The following is a 25817-nucleotide window of genomic DNA, read 5'->3' as shown; positions in this document are numbered from 1 at the left end:
TAAGCATGGTACTGCATCATTCCCTCCTTCGTCTACACGAGTCTTGCCCACTCAGGAGGCCCCTAGTATATCTAGCGCGCCAATACTGCTTACTATGCAACAATTAACGGCTGTAATGGATAATTCTGTCAAAAACATTTTAGCCAAAATGAACCCTTGTCAGCGTAAGCGTGGCTGCTCTGTTTTAGTTACTGAAGAGCATGACGACGCTGATATTAATATCTCTGAAGGGCCCCTAACCCAATCTGAGGGGGCCAGGGAGGTTTTGTCTGAGGGAGAAATTACTGATTCAGGGAACATTTCTCAACAGGCTGAACCTGATGTAATTGCATTTAAATTTAAGTTGGAACATCTCCGCATTCTGCTTAAGGAGGTATTATCCACTCTGGATGATTGTGAAAAGTTGGTCATCCCAGAGAAACTATGTAAAATGGACAAGTTCCTAGAGGTGCCGGAGCTCCCAGAAGCTTTTCCTATACCCAAGCGGGTGGCGGACATTGTTAATAAAGAATGGGAAAGGCCCGGTATTCCTTTCGTCCCTCCCCCCATATTTAAAAAATTGTTTCCTATGGTCGACCCCAGAAAGGACTTATGGCAGACAGTCCCCAAGGTCGAGGGAGCGGTTTCTACTTTAAACAAACGCACCACTATACCCATAGAGGATAGTTGCGCTTTCAAAGATCCTATGGATAAAAAATTAGAAGGTTTGCTTAAAAAGATGTTTGTTCAGCAGGGTTACCTTCTACAACCAATTTCATGCATTGTCCCTGTCACTACAGCCGCATGTTTCTGGTTTGATGAACTGATAAAGGCGCTCGATAGTGATTCTCCTCCTTATGAGGAGATTATGGACAGAATCAATGCTCTCAAATTGGCTAATTCTTTCACCCTAGACGCCACTTTGCAATTGGCTAGGTTAGCGGCTAAGAATTCTGGGTTTGCTATTGTGGCGCGCAGAGCGCTTTGGTTGAAATCTTGGTCGGCTGACGCGTCTTCCAAGAACAAGCTACTAAACATTCCTTTCAAGGGGAAAACGCTGTTTGGCCCTGACTTGAAAGAGATTATCTCGGATATCACTGGGGGTAAGGGCCACGCCCTTCCTCAGGATCGGCCTTTCAAAGCGAAAAATAGACCCAATTTTCGTCCCTTTCGTAAAAACGGACCAGCCCAAAGTGCTACGTCCTCTAAGCAAGAGGGTAATACTTCTCAAGCCAAGCCAGCTTGGAGACCAATGCAAGGCTGGAACAAGGGAAAGCAGGCCAAGAAGCCTGCCACTGCTACCAAGACAGCATGAAATATTGGCCCCCGATCCGGGACCGGATCTGGTGGGGGGCAGACTCTCTCTCTTCGCTCAGGCTTGGGCAAGAGATGTTCTGGATCCCTGGGCGCTAGAAATAGTCTCCCAGGGTTATCTTCTGGAATTCAAGGGACTTCCCCCAAGGGGGAGGTTCCACAGGTCTCAGTTGTCTTCAGACCACATAAAAAGACAGGCGTTCTTACATTGTGTAGAAGACCTGTTAAAAATGGGAGTGATTCATCCTGTTCCACTAAGAGAACAAGGGTTGGGGTTCTACTCCAATCTGTTCATAGTTCCCAAAAAAGAGGGAACGTTCAGACCAATCTTAGATCTCAAGATCTTAAACAAGTTTCTCAAGGTTCCATCTTTCAAGATGGAAACCATTCGAACTATTCTTCCTTCCATCCAGGAGGGTCAATTCATGACCACGGTGGATTTAAAGGATGCGTATCTACATATTCCTATCCACAAGGAACATCATCGGTTCCTAAGGTTTGCATTCCTGGACAAACATTACCAGTTCGTGGCGCTTCCTTTCGGATTAGCCACTGCTCCAAGGATTTTCACAAAGGTACTAGGCTCCCTTCTAGCGGTGCTAAGACCAAGGGGCATTGCAGTAGTACCTTACCTGGACGACATTCTGATTCAAGCGTCGTCCCTTCCTCAAGCAAAGGCTCACACGGACATTGTCCTGGCCTTTCTCAGATCTCACGGCTGGAAAGTGAACGTGGAAAAGAGTTCTCTATCCCCGTCAACAAGGGTTCCCTTCTTGGGAACAATTATAGACTCTTTAGAAATGAGGATCTTTCTAACAGAGGCCAGAAAAACAAAACTTCTAGACTCTTGTCGGATACTTCATTCCGTTCCTCTTCCTTCCGTAGCTCAGTGCATGGAAGTGATCGGGTTGATGGTAGCGGCGATGGACATAGTTCCTTTTGCGCGCATTCATCTAAGACCATTACAACTGTGCATGCTCAGTCAGTGGAATGGGGACTATACAGACTTGTCTCCGAAGATACAAGTAAATCAGAGGACCAGAGACTCACTCCGTTGGTGGCTGTCCCTGGACAATCTGTCTCAAGGGATGACGTTCCGCAGACCAGAGTGGGTCATTGTCACGACCGACGCCAGTCTGATGGGCTGGGGCGCGGTCTGGGGATCCCTGAAAGCTCAGGGTCTTTGGTGTCGGGAAGAATCTCTTCTACCGATAAATATTCTGGAACTGAGAGCGATATTCAATGCTCTCAAGGCCTGGCCTCGGCTAGCGAGGACCAAGTTCATACGGTTTCAATCAGACAACATGACAACTGTTGCGTACATCAACCATCAGGGGGGAACAAGGAGTTCCCTAGCGATGGAAGAAGTGACCAAAATCATTCTATGGGCGGAGTCTCACTCCTGCCACCTGTCTGCTATCCACATCCCAGGAGTGGAAAATTGGGAAGCGGATTTTCTGAGTCGTCAGACATTGCATCCGGGGGAGTGGGAACTCCATCCGGAAATCTTTGCCCAAGTCACTCACCTGTGGGGCATTCCAGACATGGATCTGATGGCCTCTCGTCAGAACTTCAAAGTTCCTTGCTACGGGGCCAGATCCAGGGATCCCAAGGCGGCTCTAGTGGATGCACTAGTAGCACCTTGGACCTTCAAACTAGCTTATGTGTTCCCGCCATTTCCTCTCATCCCCAGGCTGGTAGCCAGGATCAATCAGGAGAGGGCGTCGGTGATCTTGATAGCTCCTGCGTGGCCATGCAGGACTTGGTATGCAGATCTGGTGAATATGTCATCGGCTCCACCTTGGAAGCTACCTTTGAGACGAGACCTTCTTGTTCAGGGTCCGTTCGAACATCCGAATCTGGTTTCACTCCAGCTGACTGCTTGGAGATTGAACGCTTGATTTTATCGAAGCGAGGATTCTCAGATTCTGTTATCGATACTCTTGTTCAGGCCAGAAAGCCTGTAACTAGAAAGATTTACCACAAAATTTGGAAAAAATATATCTGTTGGTGTGAATCTAAAGGATTCCCTTGGGACAAGGTTAAGATTCCTAGGATTCTATCCTTCCTTCAAGAAGGATTGGAAAAAGGATTATCTGCTAGTTCCCTGAAGGGACAGATTTCTGCCTTGTCGGTATTACTTCACAAAAAGCTGGCAGCTGTGCCAGATGTTCAAGCCTTTGTTCAGGCTCTGGTCAGAATCAAGCCTGTTTACAAACCTTTGACTCCTCCTTGGAGTCTCAATTTAGTTCTTTCAGTTCTTCAGGGGGTTCCGTTTGAACCCTTACATTCCGTTGATATTAAGTTATTATCTTGGAAAGTTTTGTTTTTAGTTGCGATTTCTTCTGCTAGAAGAGTCTCAGAATTATCTGCTCTGCAGTGTTCTCCTCCTTATCTGGTGTTCCATGCAGATAAGGTGGTTTTACGTACTAAACCTGGTTTTCTTCCAAAAGTTGTTTCTAACAAAAACATTAACCAGGAGATTATCGTACCTTCTCTGTGTCCAAAACCAGTTTCAAAGAAGGAACGTTTGTTGCACAATTTGGATGTTGTTCGCGCTCTAAAATTCTATTTAGATGCTACAAAGGATTTTAGACAAACATCTTCCTTGTTTGTTGTTTATTCAGGTAAAAGGAGAGGTCAAAAAGCAACTTCTACCTCTCTCTCTTTTTGGATTAAAAGCATCATCAGATTGGCTTACGAGACTGCCGGACGGCAGCCTCCCGAAAGAATCACAGCTCATTCCACTAGGGCTGTGGCTTCCACATGGGCCTTCAAGAACGAGGCTTCTGTTGATCAGATATGTAGGGCAGCGACTTGGTCTTCACTGCACACTTTTACCAAATTTTACAAGTTTGATACTTTTGCTTCTTCTGAGGCTATTTTTGGGAGAAAGGTTTTGCAAGCCGTGGTGCCTTCCATTTAGGTGACCTGATTTGCTCCCTCCCTTCATCCGTGTCCTAAAGCTTTGGTATTGGTTCCCACAAGTAAGGATGACGCCGTGGACCGGACACACCTATGTTGGAGAAAACAGAATTTATGTTTACCTGATAAATTTCTTTCTCCAACGGTGTGTCCGGTCCACGGCCCGCCCTGGTTTTTTAATCAGGTCTGATAATTTATTTTCTTTAACTACAGTCACCACGGTACCATATGGTTTCTCCTATGCAAATATTCCTCCTTAACGTCGGTCGAATGACTGGGGTAGGCGGAGCCTAGGAGGGATCATGTGACCAGCTTTGCTGGGCTCTTTGCCATTTCCTGTTGGGGAAGAGAATATCCCACAAGTAAGGATGACGCCGTGGACCGGACACACCGTTGGAGAAAGAAATTTATCAGGTAAACATAAATTCTGTTTTCTTCTCTGTGTCCTAATCCTCCTTCGAAGAAGGAACGTCTGTTACACAATCTTGATGTAGTTCGTGCTTTAAAGTTCTATTTACAAGAAACTAAGGATTTCAGACAAACATCCTCCTTGTTTTTTTTTTTTAAATCAAAGTTTTTTTATTAAGGTAATTGGCGATACAAAGTATAATGCATAACAACCGATAGATCAACATAAGGACATAACAAGTCTATAAAGTTACACATATAATATCTCATTCAAGCTATATTCATGATACCTTAGGTTTTATTTTATATTTTAAGTTTACTGTGGTACCTCTATATGTAATTAAGCTATCAGCTAGAATGATATACACAATTAAGATATTCAGCATAATACCATATATTCAGAGATGAGAGGTAAAGTTTGAACGCTAAATAGAAGCTATAATATATTGTAATGTAACACCTCCCAACTTAAGCCGGGTCACTTTTGTACCCTGAAGAAAAAATCTCAAACTAGGAAGGGTCTCAACTAGCACATATGATCTCTCTGGGACCCAAACAATGTTTATAGAATTATTGAAATTAACTTATGATACGACATGTGGGTGAAAAACGCCTGGAACCTTTTCTTTACATGAATGTAAGGAGGAGCCACAAAAATATATCTAAGACGTTGGAGGTTTCCGCTCAATATCTATGTGCCTAGACGGTAACCTATTTAGCTGGTAAATTTAAAATGAGCATACCGGATACCTTATATTGGAATAATTGGGAACAGGCAAGCTCCTACTGGAGTAAGATAAAAGTTAACACTATTAGTATCCCCATGACAGGATAACGTATAAAAAGGGGATGGTCCATTAGAGATGTATCTCCAGAGACTAGTAACTGCAGTAAGTCTCTGTGATCTCGGTACTCCATAGAAATACCCCTTCAACATGCTAAGTAAGGTCTGCAAACTGCATTAGTGAGAATCCTAGACTCATACATAACGTCAAACATCACTTGCTCCCTGTTAATTTTAACTTTCTGTGGTTAGTCGGCATATGATAGCTTATTACCTATCAAATTTTTTGCATCAAAAGTATATAATGGTTATATAAATTAGTAGAAGAAAGTGGATCTAATATTAAAACTATGAAAACGTAAAATTCTGTAAAATATATATAATCGCTTATGGGTATGCTGAAGGAGCAAATAGATAGTTTATGTAGTATGGGTTAGCTACTTTTTTAATTAGTAATTCCAGGGGCATAAAGTTGTGTATTATAATTTACAACTCTGTGTTTAAAATCTGGGAGCTATTTGAGCTAAGGACCTCAATAGGAAGGATTTGCATAACAATAATAATGGGGCACATCCCCAAGAGTTCAGGATATATGCATATATAAACATTTTGGATAAGCAAATGTTCGGTAAACAATTATTATAGGCTGCCTATACAATAATAAACATGTAATAAAACACTTAGCTATGTAAGGAAAGACCAACAAGACACCTATTTACAAATACCCAGGTATACTGTTTACAGCTGACTAGGTTACTTAAAAAAAAGTAGTACACTCATCTTCTCAGAGACTGTGTAACTCACAAAACATATTCATATGCAATAATTGTAGGTAGTTGCTTCTTCCCGTCATTAACCTGTAGAAACCTCCCCTGTCTCCAAAACTTGAAAGCTGTTTTTACTGTGCTAAAGTTCTCTCATTCATTATAAGAGTTTAATTCCACACATATCTCTAACAGTAAACTCAGAATTGTATTGGTATGTTGCATTAAGTATTTTGGGGGAGCTATGCCTTTTGTATATGGCTGTATTTAAGGGACATTGAATACAGAACACATTTAGAGTAGATAAGTAACATGCTAAAACATTCTTAACAACTATACACACATAGTGAACTCTGGAACAAATGTTATTTAATTAACCCTCTGAGTGACCTAAGTATTTGCATCCGGTGATAAAGGATGTGACAAGAGTGTCCCGAACCCTGGCATAAGGTCCCTTCACTCACCACCATTAAAGGTGTCCACATCTATATAAGAGAGGGGCAAACAGAATCAAGAGGTGAATGTCTTTTGTTTTTTGTATACACCTAGGTCCAGCTAGGGCACACACCTGGAATCTCACTTTAGCCTACCCCTGAACGAGTCCAGGTATACGTACTGCAATTGTGATCTCCGTCTGAATTGACATTCTTCCCGGCAGCAGGGACAATCTCCTGGGTAAACCCCTCTACTTGATGGCATACCAAGTCAAAGGGAAAAATCGTAAGTGATTCCACCAGCAAACAAGCCCCTGAAGTGGGTGCAAGGTAAGTAAGAACGGAGTCTCGATAATAGGAGTCGGCCGTACCTCCCACACGAGACGCCCGAAAGGAAATGTCTGCCCTCAACTCTCCCATCGACAGGGGGAAGGAAGCCGGGGACCGCTGGTGATCTACTGTGGTTGGAGCTTTCTCGCAGCTACCGACCAGGAGCATGTGCGACCTTCCGAGATCCCGGGTCGCCGATTCTGGTTGACGTAAGTCTTCTGAGGTATAAATTTTAACTCCGGTGTCAGTAGCTTCTCGTTCAGTATCGACCCAGGTGCTTGTAAAGTCCTCCATCAAGGAAACTGTGGTCCACGAGTCATCTGCCTCAGGAAATTCATGAACAGCTTGTACTGGGGACCTATGTTGCCCGGCGCCATTTTCTTTACAAACCCCCCTAAGGGTGCTCAGAACTTTGTTGAATCCTTCCTCCATCTTCTGATTACATACTTCCAATAATGCACAGAGATTTGCTTGATGCTTCCCCATGTTGAAAAAGATATTTTATTTGCTTGGGTTTAGCTGCAGATGAATACTGCTGTACTCGGTTTAAGAGGAACCGAGGGGGGGAAAAATTATAGATGCGTATGATAGCTGCTGCTTACAGTCCCAATGTCTGCTAATGTTATTAGATAAATAATTATGTCGTTCAGCTCCTTGACTTCTCCTTAGTAAGTGCGTTGTTATTTAAGTCGAAATTACACATTTGGGAGAGGATAGTTATTGATTTATCTGTTCTTCTTGAGGAGCTTTCCAACTTTGCTTCTGATCATGGCGCAGCTTGGACACGCCCCCCCTCCTTGTTTTTTATCTATTCTGGTAAGAGGAGAGGTCAGAAAGCGACTGCTACCTCTTTCCTTTTGGATGAAAAGCATCATCCGTTTGGCCTATCAGACTGCTGGCCAGCAGCCTCCTGAAACTATTACTGCTCATTCTACTAGAGCTTCTGTTGAACAGATTTGTAAGGCAGCGACTTGGTCTTCACTGCATACTTTTTCCAAATTTTACAAATTCGATACTTTTGCTTCTTCGGAGGCTATTTTTGGGAGAAAGGTTTTGCAAGCAGTGGTGCCTTCCGTTTAAGGTACCTGTCTTGTTCCCTCCCTTCATCCGTGTCCTAAAGCTTTGGTATTGGTATCCCACAAGTAAAGGATGAATCCGTGGACTGGATACACCTTGCAAGAGAAAACAGAATTTATGCTTACCTGATAAATTACTTTCTCTTGCGGTGTATCCAGTCCACGGCCCGCCCTGGCATTTAAGTCAGGTAAAAATTTTTTTGTTTAAACTACAGTCACCACTGCACCCTATGGTTTCTCCTTTTTCTTCCCAACCTTTGGTCGAATGACTGGGGGGTGGAGCTAGAGGGGGAGCTATATGGACAGCTCTGCTGTGTGCTCTCTTTGCCACTTCCTGTAGGGAAGGAGAATATCCCACAAGTAAAGGATGAATCTGTGGACTGGATACACCGCAAGAGAAAGTAATTTATCAGGTAAGCATAAATTCTGTTTTTCTCCATCCCCTATATTTAAAAAGATGTTTCCTATAGCAAACTCTATCAAGGAGTCTTGGCAGACGGTACCCAAGGTGGAGGGGGCAATTCCCACGCTAGCCAAGAGAACTACTATTTCCATAGAGGATAGTTGTTCCTTTAAGGATCCTATTAACAAGAACTTAAGAGGGGTTGCTCAAGAAAATGTATGTACACCAGGGTTTTCAATGGCAACACACGGTTTGTTATTGCTACTGTCACTAGTGCGGCAGCATACTGGTTTGATGCATTGTCTGATTCTATTCGGACAGACACTCCCCTCGAAGAAATCCAGGATAGGATAAAGGCCAACTCCTTTATTACGGATGCTTCCCTTCAGGTTATTAAGCTGGGAGCTAAGATTTCTGGTTTTGCCATATTGGCCCGCAGAGCTTTATGGTTGAAGTCTTGTCTGCGGATGTGTCATCTAAGTCTAAACTTTTGGCGATTCCTCACAAGGGAAAGACCTTGTTTGGATGTTTGGTAGGTTTAGACTGTCTAGCTGGTGGGGAATCTAGCACACCTGAAGTAAACTTTATCCCAAAGTTTAGAGTTATAGTTAGTTGTAGTAGGTGGCGCAAAACAAGTTGCTATTCCCAATGTGTCTTACTGTAAATATGTGTGATAATATGTGGGCTCAATATATGTTAATGTTTTGATGAGTCCTAATTTTATATTCTCTTTTGGAAAAAATGGGTATCGAAACTATTTAAGAAATAAATATGATCCTTTATTTGATTATGGTAAATTTACCCAATAGTGGTGATGCTAAAAGTACAGTTAAACAAAAATTATTACAATTCCTTCAAAGTTAAAAAAATGACACCGGTGTCTCTATGTATAAAAATGTACATAATATATAAAAAATAAATTTAATTAAAATAATAACGTTGAAATCTTATAATTTATACAGTTTTGAGTTTATCACAAGTTGTAATTTCTAACAGAATGTTTGTAGATACAATTTTATAGTGGATAAAACAATAGTTGCTGTGTAGTTCATATAGGATACTTTGTTTCAAGTTCAGCTATGCAATTGAGTTTGAGATCTTATCTTAGGCAACTATATATCAAATGTAGAGGTATGTTGGTGCGATTTTTATCACACTATAATATAAGTATACAAATTAGTACGTTGAAGTGTATCTGTTTGATATCACTTTTGTGAGATAATTGCGGTTAAATAAACGCCGCTATGCCAGTGTTTTGATTAAGTTTCAAGATCAAGCTGGTGGCAGTTCTATATGAGCTGCTGGCGGTTAAATAAATGCCTCTTTGGTTTCCTCTTATTAGGTGGGCTTATCTGTTTGCTGCGAGAAAATTCACTTTTATATAAGTGTTTCGTAGTTGTCGTGGCCGCTCAGTTACCTTATCCTTTGTCGGTCAGTGACCGATCGCGCTCTTAAGGGTTTCTTGGTGGGATCTTCGTTGCGGTTAAGTGCTAACCGTTTGCTGATGTTTTTTAAGTATCTCCGGTTTTTCTATTCTGTGGCTTGTCTGTCGGTCAGTGACCGATCACAATGGTATGGTTGTTGGATAACCTCCTGATGTGGAATTTTTGCGTGCCTTTCTGGTCTGTTGTTCCCAGGTTTCTTAGATGTCGGTCAGTGACCGATCTGGGTGCTGAAATGTGGTTGTTGGGATAAGTAGAAAGTTTGTAGGATAAGTAGAAAAAGGATTTCTAGTTATCAATGTGATCTTTGTGGTTAAATATATGCCGCTCAGTGGGAACTTGAATATTTCAACTGGGTATAGCTGGTATTCACTTTGTCTTCTCAAATCCTGTGCAGGTGTGCTCTGGTATCAACATGTTTCGGCTGGACAGCCTTTTTCAAGATACCAGATGTGGGGATTCAAAGGCTATTTAAAGCCTCTCTAATTTAGAGAGTCAGCTTAAGAGAGACTAGATTTGGGTGAAGAAAGGTGCCCTTGAAGTAGAAGGTCCTTCCACAACGGAAGTCTCCAAGGTGGAAGGGATGACATGTCCACCAGGTCTGCATACCAAATCCTGCGAGGAAACGCCGGTGCAATGAGGATCACCGACGCCCTCTCCTGCTTGATTCGAGCAATAACCCGAGGAAGAAGTGCAAATGGAGGAAATAGGTATGCAGGACTGAAATTCCAAGATACCACCAGGGCGTCTATCAGTACAGCCTGCGGGTCCCTTGACCTTGACCCGTACTTTGGGAGCTTGGCATTCTACAGAGATGCCATGAGATCCAATTTTTCGGCTGCCCCTATTTGAAAATCATGCTGGAAAATACTTCCGGATGGAGTTCCCACTCCCCCGGGTGAAAGGTCTGGCTGCTCAGGAAGTCCATCTCCCAGTTGTCCACTCCTGGAATGTGAATCGCCGACACACAGCAATTGTGGGTCTCCACCCACTGAATTATCTTGGCTACCTCTGTCATGGCCAAGGAACTCTGCGTTCCTCCCTGATGGTTGATGTAAGACACTGAAGTTCTGTTGTCTGACTGGAACCTGATGAGCCAGGCCGACGTTAACTGAGCCCAGGTCAGAAGAGCATTGAAGATTGCTCTCAGCTCCAGAATGTTTATGGGTAGAATAGACTCCGACTGAGTCCATGTTCCCTGAGCCTTTAGAGAACCCCAGACTGCTCCCCATCCCAGAAGGCTGTTGTCACAATCATCCAAGAGTCTGCGAAAGCAGGTTCCTTGGGAGAGATGATCCTGAGACATCCACCAAAGAAGAGAATCCCTTGTCTCCTGCTCTAGCTGTAATCGCGGAGACAGATCCGCATAATCTCCGTTCCACTGGCTGAGCATGATTAACTGCAGAGGTCTGAGGTGGAAATGAGCTAACAGGATGCTGTCCATTGCCACTACCATCAGACCGATTACCCCCATTCACTGAGCCACTGATGGCAGAGGAGAGGACTGAAGCTCTAGGCAAGAATGGAAAATCTTTGATTTCCTGACTTCTGTCAGAAAAATCTTCATTGATAAGGAATCTATTATGGTTCCCAAGAAAATGACCCTTGTATTTGGAACTAGGGAACTCTTATCCAAATTTACCTTCCATCCGTGAGATCACAGGAAAGATAAAATTTTCGTGTGGGATCTTGCTTGCTTGAAAGGATGGCGTCTGAACCAGAATGTCGTCCAGATAAGGCGCCACTGCAATGCCCCGCAATCGGAGCACCGCCAACAGAGATCCAACAGAGATCCCAGGACCTTTGAGAAAATTCTGGGAGCTGTGGCAAGGCCGAATGGAGGAGCCACGAACTGGAAGTGTTTGTCTAGAAATGCAAACCTTAGAAACTTGTGATGATCCCTGTGGATGGGAACATGCAGGTACGCGTCCTTTAAATCCACCGCTGTCATAAATTGCCCCTCTAGGACCAAAAGTGGGGAGCGAATAGTTTCCATCTTGAAGGACGGCACTCTGAGGAATTTGTTTAGACTCTTGAGATCTAAAATTGGTCTGAAGGTTCCCTCCTTTTTGGGAACCACGAACAGATTGGAATAAAACCCCAGACCCCGTTCCTGTATCGGAACAGGAAGTATCACTCCCAGGTTGGAGAGGTCCCGAACACAGTGTAAGAACGCCTCTTTTTTTTGTCTGGTCTACAGATAATCTTGAAAGGAGAAACCTGCCCCTGGGAGGAAATGTCTTGAACTCTAGATTGTATCCCTGGGACACGATTTACACTGCCCAGGGATCCTGAACATCTCGAACCCAAGCCTGAGTGAAGAAGGAAAGTCTGCCACCACCACAAGATTCGGTCCCGGATCGGGGGCAGGCCCTTCATGCAGTTTTTTATTCAATAGCAGGCTTTTTGGATTGTTATCCCTTGTTCCTAGACTGATTGGGCCTCAAGGAGGGCTTGGACTGCTCCTGCTTGGAAAAGGGAGTGGAAGGATTTCCTTTGAAATTCAGAAAGTAACAAAAATTACTGTGACGTCCCTTTTGTTTATTTCTCTTATACTGAGGGAGGCAATGTCCCTTTCCTCCCGTAATGTCATAAATTATTTCCGTCAAACCCGGCCCAAACAAGGTCTTTATAGTTAGTTGTAGTAGGTGGCGCAAAACAAGTTGCTATTCCACAAGGGAAAGACCTTGTTTGGATGTTTGGTAGGTTTAGACTGTCTAGCTGGTGGGGAATCTAGCACACCTGAAGTAAACTTTATCCCAAAGTTTAGAGTTATAGTTAGTTGTAGTAGGTGGCGCAAAACAAGTTGCTATTCCCAATGTGTCTTACTGTAAATATGTGTGATAATATGTGGGCTCAATATATGTTAATGTTTTGATGAGTCCTAATTTTATATTCTCTTTTGGAAAAAATGGATGTCGAAACTATTTAAGAAATAAATATGATCCTTTATTTGATTATGGTAAATTTACCCAATAGTAGTGATGCTAAAAGTACAGTTAAACAAAAATTATTACAATTCCTTCAAAGTTTAAAAAATGACACCGGTGTCTCTATGTATAAAAATGTACATAATAAATAAATTTAATTAAAATAATAACGTTGAAATCTTATAATTTATACAGTTTTGGGTTTATCACAAGTTGTAATTTCTAACAGAATGTTTGTAGATTCAATTTTATAGTGGATAAAACAATAGTTGCTGTATAGTTCATATAGGATACTTTGTTTCAAGTTCAGCTATGCAATTGAGTTTGAGATCTTATCTTAGGCAACTATATATCAAATGTAGAGGTATGTTGGTGCGATTTTTATCACACTATAATATAAGTATACAAATTAGTACGTTGAAGTGTATCTGTTTGATATCACTTTTGTGAGATAATTGCGGTTAAATAAACGCCACTATGCCAGTGTTTTGATTAAGTTTCAAGATCAAGCTGGTGGCAGTTCTATATGAGCTGCTGGCGGTTAAATAAATGCCGCTTTGGTTTCCTCTTATTAGGTGGGCTTATCTGTTTGCTGTGAGAAAATTCACTTTTATATAAGTGTTTCGGTAGTTGTCGTGGCCGCTCAGTTACCTTATCCTTTGTCGGTCAGTGACCGATCGCGCTCTTAAGGGTTTCTTGGTGGGATCTTCGTTGCGGTTAAGTGCTAACCGTTTGCTGATGTTTTTTTAAGTATCTCCGGTTTTTCTATTCTGTGGCTTGTCTGTCGGTCAGTGACCGATCACGATGGTATGGTTGTTGGATAACCTCCTGATGTGGAATTTTAGATTGCCTTTCCGGTCTGTTGTTCCCAGGTTTCTTAGATGTCGGTCAGTGACCGATCTGGGTGCTGAAATGTGGTTGTGGGGATAAGTAGAAAGTTTGTAGGATAAGTAGAAAAAGGATTTCTAGTTATCAATGTGATCTTTGCGGTTAAATATATGCCGCTCAGTGGGAACTTGAATATTTCAACTGGGTATAGCTGGTATTCACTTTGTCTTCTCAAATCCTGTGCAGGTGTGCTCTGGTATCAACATGTTTCGGCTTGACAGCCTTTTTCAAGATACCAGATGTGAGGATTCAAAGGCTATTTTAAGCCTCTCTAATTTAGCAATAAATCACTAATTGATGATATACATAAAATCAAAAAAATCAGGAACAATTATAAAATGCTGTTTTATTATATAACATAGGTATCCTTGGGTCTTAATTATAATATAGTTGGGTGTTTTTATGTAGCGATAAACATTTTATATGATTACTTTTAAAATAGAGAAAGATATTATATATCTTAATGTCAATTACTTTTAGAGTGTATATTTTAGTCACTTTATGAAACCATGGATATTTTTAAAAGGTTTCTGTAATTAGAGCGTAATATTAGAGTGAAATAATTTGTCTATACTTATCGTTGTATGGATATTTTAACCATAAAATATAGTTAAAACGGGGCCAATGGTGAAATTAGAATTTAGTGAAATAAAAGTTAGATGGGCCAAAAGAGAATATAAATTTAAGTGAATCTTTTGACTCTAGTTTGAATGTTTCTATTTGTTATCTGTGGGCTACAATAACCAGATAGTGGGTATTGTAAAAATATAGTAAAGAGCTGTATGATCCAATGAGTGTGTTGTACCAATACTTTTCTAGTTTTTGTGGATATTAGTATTATCGGATGAGAGATTAGCCTTCTTGTATGAATTTTTATAATTATTGTAGGAATTTTAAAATTTCAAGTTTTGTCCTTAGACTGTAAAACTAAGTTGTAATTTTGTCAAATATATATATATTTTATTTTAGAATTCTATTGTATTTAATCAACAATATACAATATATTTTAAAATATCCATACAACGATAAGTATAGACACGAAAACACGCAAACACACCATTAAAACATATTTACTAAACATAATAAAACTACTCAAGAAAATATATATATATATATATATATATATATATCATAAATAAATATATAGTTTTACAGTCTAAGGACACACCACTTGAAATTTAAACTAACACATAGGCCATTTTTTAAGATCATAAAAACCAAGCCATCACACTAACAAACCAAGTTGATTAAATACAATAGAATTCTAAAATAAAATATATATATATTTGACAAAATTACAACTTAGTTTTACAGTCTAAGGACAAACAACTTGAAATTTTAAAATTCCTACAATAATTATAAAAATTCATACAAGAAGGCTAATCTCTCATCCGATAATACTAATATCCACAAAAACTAGAAAAGTATTGGTACAACACACTCATTGGATCATACAGCTCTTTACTATATTTTTACAATACCCACTATCTGGTTATTGTAGCCCACAGATAACAAATAGAAACATTCAAACTAGAGTCAAAAGATTCACTTAAATTTATATTCTCTTTTGGCCCATCTAACTTTTATTTCACTAAATTCTAATTTCACCATTGGTCCCGTTTTAACTATATTTTATGGTTAAAATATCCATACAACGATAAGTATAGACAAATTATTTCACTCTAATATTACGCTCTAATTACAGAAACCTTTTAAAAATATCCATGGTTTTATAAAGTGACTAAAATATACACTCTAAAAGTTATTGACATTAAGATATATAATATCTTTCTCTATTTTAAAAGTAATCATATAAAATGTTTATCGCTACATAAAAACACCCAACTATATTATAATTAAGACCCAAGGATACCTATGTTATATAATAAAACAGCATTTTATAATTGTTCCTGATTTTTTTGATTTTATGTATATCATCAATTAGTGATTTATTGCTAAATTAGAGAGGCTTTAAATAGCCTTTGAATCCCCACATCTGGTATCTTGAAAAAGGCTGTCAAGCCGAAACATGTTGATACCAGAGCACACCTGCACAGGATTTGAGAAGACAAAGTGAATACCAGCTATACCCAGTTGAAATATTCAAGTTCCCACTGAGCGGCATATATTTAACCGCAAAGATCACATTGATAACTAGAAATCCTTTTTCTACTTATCCTACAAACTTTCTACTTATCCCCACAACCACATTTCAGCACCCAGATCGGTCACTGACCGACATCTAAGAAACCTGGGAACAACAGACCGGAAAGGCAATCTAAAATTCCACATCAGGAGGTTATCCAACAACCATACCATCGTGATCGGTCACTGACCGACAGACAAGCCACAGAATAGAAAAACCGGAGATACTTAAAAAAACATCAGCAAACGGTTAGCACTTAACCGCAACGAAGATCCCACCAAGAAACCCTTAAGAGCGCGATCGGTCACTGACCGACAAAGGATAAGGTAACTGAGCGGCCACGACAACTACCGAAACACTTATATAAAAGTGAATTTTCTCACAGCAAACAGATAAGCCCACCTAATAAGAGGAAACCAAAGCGGCATTTATTTAACCGCCAGCAGCTCATATAGAACTGCCACCAGCTTGATCTTGAAACTTAATCAAAACACTGGCATAGTGGCGTTTATTTAACCGCAATTATCTCACAAAAGTGATATCAAACAGATACACTTCAACGTACTAATTTGTATACTTATATTATAGTGTGATAAAAATCGCACCAACATACCTCTACATTTGATATATAGTTGCCTAAGATAAGATCTCAAACTCAATTGCATAGCTGAACTTGAAACAAAGTATCCTATATGAACTATACAGCAACTATTGTTTTATCCACTATAAAATTGAATCTACAAACATTCTGTTAGAAATTACAACTTGTGATAAACCCAAAACTGTATAAATTATAAGATTTCAACGTTATTATTTTAATTTAATTTATTTTTTATATATTATGTACATTTTTATACATAGAGACACCGGTGTCATTTTTTAAACTTTGAAGGAATTGTAATAATTTTTGTTTAACTGTACTTTTAGCATCACTACTATTGGGTAAATTTACCATAATCAAATAAAGGATCATATTTATTTCTTAAATAGTTTCGACATCCATTTTTTCCAAAAGAGAATATAAAATTAGGACTCCTCAAAACATTAACATATATTGAGCCCACATATTATCACACATATTTACAGTAAGACACATTGGGAATAGCAACTTGTTTTGCGCCACCTACTACAACTAACTATAAAGACCTTGTTTGGGCCGGGTTTGACGGAAATAATTTGACATTACGGGAGGAAAGGGACATTGCCTCCCTCAGTATAAGAGAAATAAACAAAATGGACGTCACAGTAATTTTTGTTCCTTTCTGAATTTCAAAGGAAATCCTTCCACTCCCTTTTCCAAGCAGGAGCAGTCCAAGCCCTCCTTGAGGCCCAATCAGTCTAGGAACAAGGGATAACAATCCAAAAAGCCTGCTATTGAATAAAAAACTGCATGAAGGGCCTGCCCCCAATCCGGGACCGAATCTTGTGGTGGTGGCAGACTTTCCTTCTTCACTCAGGCTTGGGTTCGAGATGTTCAGGATCCCTGGGCAGTGTAAATCGTGTCCCAGGGATACAATCTAGAGTTCAAGACATTTCCTCCCAGGGGCAGGTTTCTCCTTTCAAGATTATCTGTAGACCAGACAAAAAAAAGAGGCGTTCTTACACTGTGTTCGGGACCTCTCCAACCTGGGAGTGATACTTCCTGTTCCGATACAGGAACGGGGTCTGGGGTTTTATTCCAATCTGTTCGTGGTTCCCAAAAAGGAGGGAACCTTCAGACCAATTTTAGATCTCAAGAGTCTAAACAAATTCCTCAGAGTGCCGTCCTTCAAGATGGAAACTATTTGCTCCCCTCTTCCTTTGGTCCTAGAGGGGCAATTTATGACAGCGGTGGATTTAAAGGACGCGTACCTGCATGTTCCCATCCACAGGGATCATCACAAGTTTCTAAGGTTTGCATTTCTAGACAAACACTTCCAGTTCGTGGCTCCTCCATTCGGCCTTGCCACAGCTCCCAGAATTTTCTCAAAGGTCCTGGGATCTCTGTTGGATCTCTGTTGGCGGTGCTCCGATTGCGGGGCATTGCAGTGGCGCCTTATCTGGACGACATTCTGGTTCAGACGCCATCCTTTCAAGCAAGCAAGATCCCACACGAAAATTTTATCTTTCCTGTGATCTCACGGATGGAAGGTAAATTTGGATAAGAGTTCCCTAGTTCCAAATACAAGGGTCATTTTCTTGGGAACCATAATAGATTCCTTATCAATGAAGATTTTTCTGACAGAAGTCAGGAAATCAAAGATTTTCCATTCTTGCCTAGAGCTTCAGTCCTCTCCTCTGCCATCAGTGGCTCAGTGAATGGGGGTAATCGGTCTGATGGTAGTGGCAATGGACAGCATCCTGTTAGCTCATTTCCACCTCAGACCTCTGCAGTTAATCATGCTCAGCCAGTGGAACGGAGATTATGCGGATCTGTCTCCGCGATTACAGCTGGAGCAGGAGACAAGGGATTCTCTTCTTTGGTGGATGTCTCAGGATCATCTCTACCAAGGAACCTGCTTTCGCAGACTCTTGGGTGATTGTGACAACAGCCTTCTGGGATGGGGAGCAGTCTGGGGTTCTCTAAAGGCTCAGGGAACATGGACTCAGTCGGAGTCTATTCTACCCATAAACATTCTGGAGCTGAGAGCAATCTTCAATGCTCTTCTGACCTGGGCTCAGTTAACGTCGGCCTGGCTCATCAGGTTCCAGTCAGACAACAGAACTTCAGTGTCTTACATCAACCATCAGGGAGGAACGCAGAGTTCCTTGGCCATGACAGAGGTAGCCAAGATAATTCAGTGGGTGGAGACCCACAATTGCTGTGTGTCGGCGATTCACATTCCAGGAGTGGACAACTTGGAGATGGACTTCCTGAGCAGCCAGACCTTTCACCCGGGGGAGTGGGAACTCCATCCGGAAGTATTTTCCAGCATGATTTTCAAATAGGGGCAGCCGAAAAATTGGATCTCATGGCATCTCTGTAGAATGCCAAGCTCCCAAAGTACGGGTCAAGGTCAAGGGACCTTCAGGCTGTACTGATAGACGCCCTGGTGGTATCTTGGAATTTCAGTCCTGCATACCTATTTCCTCCATTTGCACTTCTTCCTCGGGTTATTGCTCGAATCAAGCAGGAGAGGGCGTCGGTGATCCTCATTGCACCGGCGTTTCCTCGCAGGATTTGGTATGCAGACCTGGTGGACATGTCATCCCTTCCACCTTGGAGACTTCCGTTGTGGAAGGACCTTCTACTTCAAGGGCACCTTTCTTCACCCAAATCTAGTCTCTCTTAAGCTGACTGCTTTGCGATTGAACGCTTAATTCTATCCAAGCGTGGATTTTCAAATTCGGTCATTGAGACCATGATTCAGGCTCGCAAACCTGTGACTAGAAAGATTTACTACAAGATATGGCGTAAATATCTATATTGGTGTAAATCCAAGGGCTACTCTTTGAGTAGAGTTAGGATTCCTAGAATTCTGTCCTTTCTCCAAGTAAGTTTGCAGAAGGGTTTATCGGCAAGTTCCCTAAAGGGTCAAATATCTGCCTTGTCTATTTTGTTACATAAACGTCTCGCGGATGTCCCAGACGTGCAATCTTTTGTCAGGCCTTGGTCAGGATCAGGCCTGTGTTCAAGCCGGTTACTCCTCCCTGGAGTCTTATCCTAGTTCTTAAAGTTCTTCAATAGGCTCCGTTTGAGCCGATGCATTCCTTAGATACTAAGTTATCTTGGAAAGTTTTGTTTCTTGTTGCTATTTCATCTGCTCAAAGAGTTTCAGAGCTCTCTGCATTACAGTATGAGTCTCCTTACCTTATTTTTCATGCGGATAAGGTAGTTTTGCGTACTAAGTTAGGGTTTCTCCCTAAAGTAGTTTCAGAACTGAATCAGGAGATTGTTGTTCTTTCCTTGTGTCCTAATCCTCCTCAGAAGGAACGGGCTTTGCACAATCTGGATGTGGTGTGTGCATTGAAATTCTGTTTACAGTCGACTAAGGATTTTCATCAGTCTTCTGCTCTGTTTGTGGTTTTCTATGGGAATATAATTCACTTTGCCTATGAAACTGCTGGACAGCAGCCTCCTGAGAGAGTTACGGCTCATTCTACAAGGGCTGTTTCCTCTTCCTAAACATTCAAAAATGAAGCTTCTGTGGAACAGATTTGCAAGGCTGCAACTTAGTCCTCTCTTCACACTTTTTCAAAATTCTATAAATTTGACACTTTTGCCTCGGCTGAGGCCTCTTTTGGGAGAAAGGCTCTTCAAGCATTGGTGCCTTCCGTTTAGGTTCCCTGTCTTGTCCCTCCCTTATCATCTGTGTACTCTAGCTTGGGTATTGATTCTCAGTAGTAATTAGATGATCCGTGGACTCATTGTGTCATTAGAAAGAAAATAAAATTTATACTTACCTGATAAATATATTTCTTTCTTGACACGATGAGTCCACGGCCCGCCCTGTTCTTGGACAGGTTGTTGGTATGTTATAAACTTCAGACACCTCTGCACCTTTTTGCTTCCTTTCTCTCCTTTGCTTCGGTCGATTGATTGGGGTTGGAGGAAAGGGAGGTGATATTTAACAGCTTTGCTGTGGTGCTCTTTGCTGCTTCCTGCTGGGCAGGAGTGATATTCCCAATAGTAATTAGGTGATCCGTGGACTCATCGTGTCTAGAAAGAAATACATTTATCAGGTAAGCATAAATTTTGTTTTTCCTCCATTTTCCTTTGTCGAATGACTGGGAATTGTGGGAAGGGAATCAACATTTAACAACTTTGCTATGGTGCTCTTTACCTCCTCCTGCTGGCCAGGTGTGATATGCCCAACAGTAATTGATGATTCCGTGGACTCACCGTATCCGGAAATAAATACATTTATCAGGTAAGCAAAATTTAGTTTTTCATGTCTGGTTAGTGCACTTAAGAAAATGTGATCAGGTTTGCACGCACTTTTCTTGCTACATTAACTTCTATGGGGGGTTACTTTGACGTGGTCGCGATATTCTAACTTCGGTTTTTGCACGCAAAAGGTTAGTGCTCATGCAAAAACTTTTTACTTTCAACTTGTAATATGCAAGCTACCCTATGCGCTCAAAAATCTTACAGCTAGCGCAGTTAACGCACGCAAAGGAGCAAAAAATAATGCTTCACTTGTAATCTAGCCCTCAAATTGTACTTCAGTCGCTTCAATGTCACGTTTGTAAAATAAATCTTCCAATAAGCTCCTTAACTCCTTAGACCTGTGTCTTTTCTGGGGTTCATAATCGATTCAGTGACTATGCATTTGTCCCTGACAGTTCAATGCAGATTAAAGCTGCAAGAGAACTGTGTCCTTTTTCAACTGAATCCTTTCTCTTCTATTCAGTGCATGAAAGCTGTGGGTCTCATGGTAGCCACCTCAGATGCAGTTGCCTTTGCCAGATTTCATCTTCAGGCCCTCTGATTGCAGATGCTGTATCAATGGAATGGGGACCATGAGGCTCTGTCTCAGAGGATCCTGTAAGATCACAGGACAAGCGTAACTTTGTAGCAGATGTCAGCCTGTTAGGTTGGGGTGCAGTCTGGGGAAAAGTCAGTGAGCATGGTCTACTCAGGAGGGAGGGTACCCATATATATTCTGGACCTTCATGCAATTTTCAAGCCTCTCTCACAGTTCCTTAGCATCTATAGTTAAAAAGAACGCTGTAATTGCAGTATTTCTTCCATCCACATTCCAGGTTTGAACAATTGTGCAGAGAATAGTCTCTGAATCAGGAAGTTTTCGATCAGATTGTGAGACTTTTGGTTCTCCCAGAGAGAGATCTCATGGCCTTTTGCTTGAAATACAAATTGCCCCCCAGTATTGTGCCAAGTCTCTTGAACCTCCAGCAAGTCTAATAGATGCCCTTGGGGGTTCACTGGTTGTTTAACCTGTCTTATATCTTTTCCTCCATTTGCTATCCAGAATGATAGCCAGAATGAAGCAGGGACAAGTGTCAGCAATTCTTAATGCTTTGGCGTGGCTTCTTAGGATTTGGTTTGCAGATCTGTTTCAAATGTCCTCATGAATGCCTAGGGATCTTCTCAAGGGCTTTTCTTTTATCAAGATTTCAAAGCTCTGAATTTGACAAAATGGCAATTGATAGCTTAGTGCTTTTTCATAGAGGGTTTTCTGACAGTTATTGACACCTTAGTGTAGGAAACATGTTAGCAGGCATATGTTTTGCTTGGTGTGCTTGCAAAGGTTACAGCTGGAATTCTTTCAGCATTCCTAGAGTACTTGGTAACTTTTGACTCCTCCTAGTGGTTAGGATAGGAATTCCCACACATCATGATTTGCCATCATGAAATAATTTAATTTAACAAGTAAGTTTTATCCCCCCCCCCACCTCTCCTTAGAGTAAAAAAACCCTTCTATACAGCAGGTTGTATAATCTCCATGGTAAACGACTCAAATAAATTATATCTATATAATGAAATATTATATGTTTTATTTCTTTCCAGGTCGCTGTAAAAATTATTGACAAAACTCAGCTTAATTCATCTAGTCTACAAAAGGTAAGAAATGTTTTGTAGTTATCTGGAAGTGCGCTGACAGATGATTATAGAAGTCTATTGTATACATCACTTACCCAGAAAAGCTTGATCGGTTTCCAAGTATAGTGCTATGCATAATGGATTCCGCGTAACCTCTTGACAGTTAAATACATTTGGCATATTGGTTAATGCTGTTAATTGAAAATTACAAATTTTCATTTACTCTTTTATGTGCTCTTGATGTATGTTTTCAAAGAAAATAGTTTGTGTAAAGAGCTTCCATTTTACCTTGATTTATAGGCAATAAGATGCATTTTCTATTTATGACTCTGTTTTTAATTGTTCTTGTCTTCTAGCTTTTTCGAGAAGTAAGAATAATGAAGGTTTTGAATCACCCTAACATAGGTAAGAGTCCAGACCCTATTCAGACATTCTTCCTTCCTTGTCTCATATACAGTTTTCTGCTATTCCCTTTTACTTATTTAGATAGATTTTAAATTACTTTCTTCTTTCTTCTTTACAGTTAAGTTATTTGAAGTTATAGAAACAGAGAAGACCCTTTATTTAGTTATGGAATATGCTAGTGGAGGTAAGTTACTGTTCACCTTTTGAAACTGATGTATCAATGCTAAGTAATATTAAAATGCTTTTTCTGTGTACAATGACTTCTACACCTCTGAAGATGTATAACATACAGATGTATAACATAGCTGTAACCTTGTACATGTATTTTTTAATAATGTGATGCCTTTTTATATTCATATATATGCTTTATTTCCCAGTATTATTTCTGCTGATTTCACGTTTTCTTTTCATGTTTATATTTCTCCAACATAGGTGTGTCCGGTCCACGGCGTCATCCTTACTTGTGGGATATTCTCTTCCCCAACAGGAAATGGCAAAGAGCCCAGCAAAGCTGGTCACATGATCCCTCCTAGGCTCCGCCTACCCCAGTCATTCTCTTTGCCGTTGTACAGGCAACATCTCCACGGAGATGGCTTAGAGTTTTTTAGTGTTTAACTGTAGTTTTTATTATTCAATCAAGAGTTTGTTATTTTGAAATAGTGCTGGTATGTACTATTTACTCAGAAACAGAAAAGAGATGAAGATTTCTGTTTGTATGAGGAAAATGATTTTAGCAACAGTCACTAAAATCCATGGCTGTTCCACACAGGACTGTTGAGAGCAATTAACTTCAGTTGGGGGAACAGTGAGCAGTCTCTTGCTGCTTGAGGTATGACACATTCTAACAAGACGATGTAATGCTGGAAGCTGTCATTTTCCCTATGGGATCCGGTAAGCCATGTTTATTACGATCGTAAATAAGGGCTTCACAAGGGCTTATTAAGACTGTAGACTTTTTCTGGGCTAAATTGATTCATTATTAACACATATTTAGCCTTGAGGAATCATTTTATCTGGGTATTTTGATATAATAATATCGGCAGGCACTGTTTTAGACACCTTATTCTTTAGGGGCTTTCCCAAAGCATAAGCAGAGCCTCATTTTCGCGCCGGTGTTGCGCACTTGTTTTTGAGAGGCATGGCATGCAGTCGCATGTGAGAGGAGCTCTGATACTTAGAAAAGACTTTCTGAAGGCGTCATTTGGTATCGTATTCCCCTTTGGGCTTGGTTGGGTCTCAGCAAAGCAGATACCAGGGACTGTAAAGGGGTTAAAGTTCAAAACGGCTCCGGTTCCGTTATTTTAAGGGTTAAAGCTTCCAAATTTGGTGTGCAATACTTTTAAGGCTTTAAGACACTGTGGTGAAAATTTGGTGAATTTTGAACAATTCCTTCATGTTTTTTTCGCAATTGCAGTAATAAAGTGTGTTCAGTTTAAAATTTAAAGTGACAGTAACGGTTTTATTTTAAAACGTTTTTTGTACTTTGTTATCAAGTTTATGCCTGTTTAACATGTCTGAACTACCAGATAGACTGTGTTCTGAATGTGGGGAAGCCAGAATTCCTATTCATTTAAATAAATGTGATTTATGTGACAATGACAATGATGCCCAAGATGATTCCTCAAGTGAGGGGAGTAAGCATGGTACTGCATCATTCCCTCCTTCGTCTACACGAGTCTTGCCCACTCAGGAGGCCCCTAGTACATCTAGCGCGCCAATACTCCTTACTATGCAACAATTAACGGCTGTAATGGATAATTCTGTCAAAAACATTTTAGCCAAAATGAACACTTATCAGCGTAAGCGCGACTGCTCTGTTTTAGATACTGAAGAGCATGACGACGCTGATAATAATATTTCTGAAGGGCCCCTAACCCAGTCTGATGGGGCCAGGGAGGTTTTGTCTGAGGGAGAAATTACTGATTCAGGGAACATTTCTCAACAAGCTGAACCTGATGTGATTGCATTTAAATTTAAGTTGGAACATCTCCGCATTCTGCTTAAGGAGGTATTATCCACTCTGGATGATTGTGACAAGTTGGTCATCCCAGAGAAACTATGTAAAATGGACAAGTTCCTAGAGGTGCCGGGGCTCCCAGAAGCTTTTCCTATACCCAAGCGGGTGGCGGACATTGTTAATAAAGAATGGGAAAGGCCCGGTATTCCTTTCGTCCCTCCCCCCATATTTAAAAAAATTGTTTCCTATGGTCGACCCCAGAAAGGACTTATGGCAGACAGTCCCCAAGGTCGAGGGAGCGGTTTCCACTTTAAACAAACGCACCACTATACCCATAGAGGATAGTTGTGCTTTCAAAGATCCTATGGATAAAAAATTAGAAGGTTTGCTTAAAAAGATGTTTGTTCAGCAAGGTTACCTTCTACAACCAATTTCATGCATTGTCCCTGTCGCTACAGCCGCATGTTTCTGGTTCGATAAGCTGATAAAGGCGGTCGATAGTGATTCTCCTCCTTTTGAGGAGATTATGGACAGAATCAATGCTCTCAAATTGGCTAATTCTTTCACCCTAGACGCCACTTTGCAATTGGCTAGGTTAGCGGCTAAGAATTCTGGGTTTGCTATTGTGGCGCGCAGAGCGCTTTGGTTGAAATCTTGGTCGGCTGATGCGTCTTCCAAGAACAAGCTACTTAACATTCCTTTCAAGGGGAAAACGCTGTTTGGCCCTGACTTGAAAGAGATTATCTCTGATATCACTGAGGGTAAGGGCCACGCCCTTCCTCAGGATCGGCCTTTCAAGGCAAAAAATAAACCTAATTTTCGTCCCTTTCGTAGAAACGGACCAGCCCAAGGTGCTACGTCCTCTAAGCAAGAGGGTAATACTTCTCAAGCCAAGCCAGCTTGGAGACCAATGCAAGGCTGGAACAAGGGAAAGCAGGCCAAGAAACCTGCCACTGCTACCAAGACAGCATGAAATGTTGGCCCCCGATCCGGGACCGGATCTGGTGGGGGGCAGACTCTCTCTCTTCGCTCAGGCTTGGGCAAGAGATGTTCTGGATCCTTGGGCGCTAGAAATAGTCTCCCAAGTTTATCTTCTGGAATTCAAGGGACTTCCCCCAAGGGGGAGGTTCCACAGGTCTCAGTTGTCT

The 25817-nt window shown here is 41.0% G+C and overlaps 1 protein-coding gene across 1 annotated transcript in view; it reads left to right on the top strand.

Annotated features, from left to right (window-relative positions):
- Positions 1 to 25817, top strand: part of MARK2 (microtubule affinity regulating kinase 2) — a gene marked incomplete at its 5' end in the record, with an annotated part of 681669 nt that overhangs the window by 65561 nt on the left and 590291 nt on the right. Inside the window, 3 exon segments of the mRNA XM_053720068.1 lie at positions 22275 to 22328; positions 22664 to 22712; positions 22831 to 22896. Of these exon segments, the coding sequence (XP_053576043.1) occupies positions 22275 to 22328; positions 22664 to 22712; positions 22831 to 22896 (169 nt within the window).

This window comes from Bombina bombina, chromosome 7 (genome assembly GCF_027579735.1).
Source record: "Bombina bombina isolate aBomBom1 chromosome 7, aBomBom1.pri, whole genome shotgun sequence".
Taxonomy (NCBI): Eukaryota; Metazoa; Chordata; class Amphibia; order Anura; family Bombinatoridae; genus Bombina; species Bombina bombina.
Note: the sequence above shows the minus strand (reverse complement) of the source record. Positions and strands in the feature narration are given on the sequence as shown.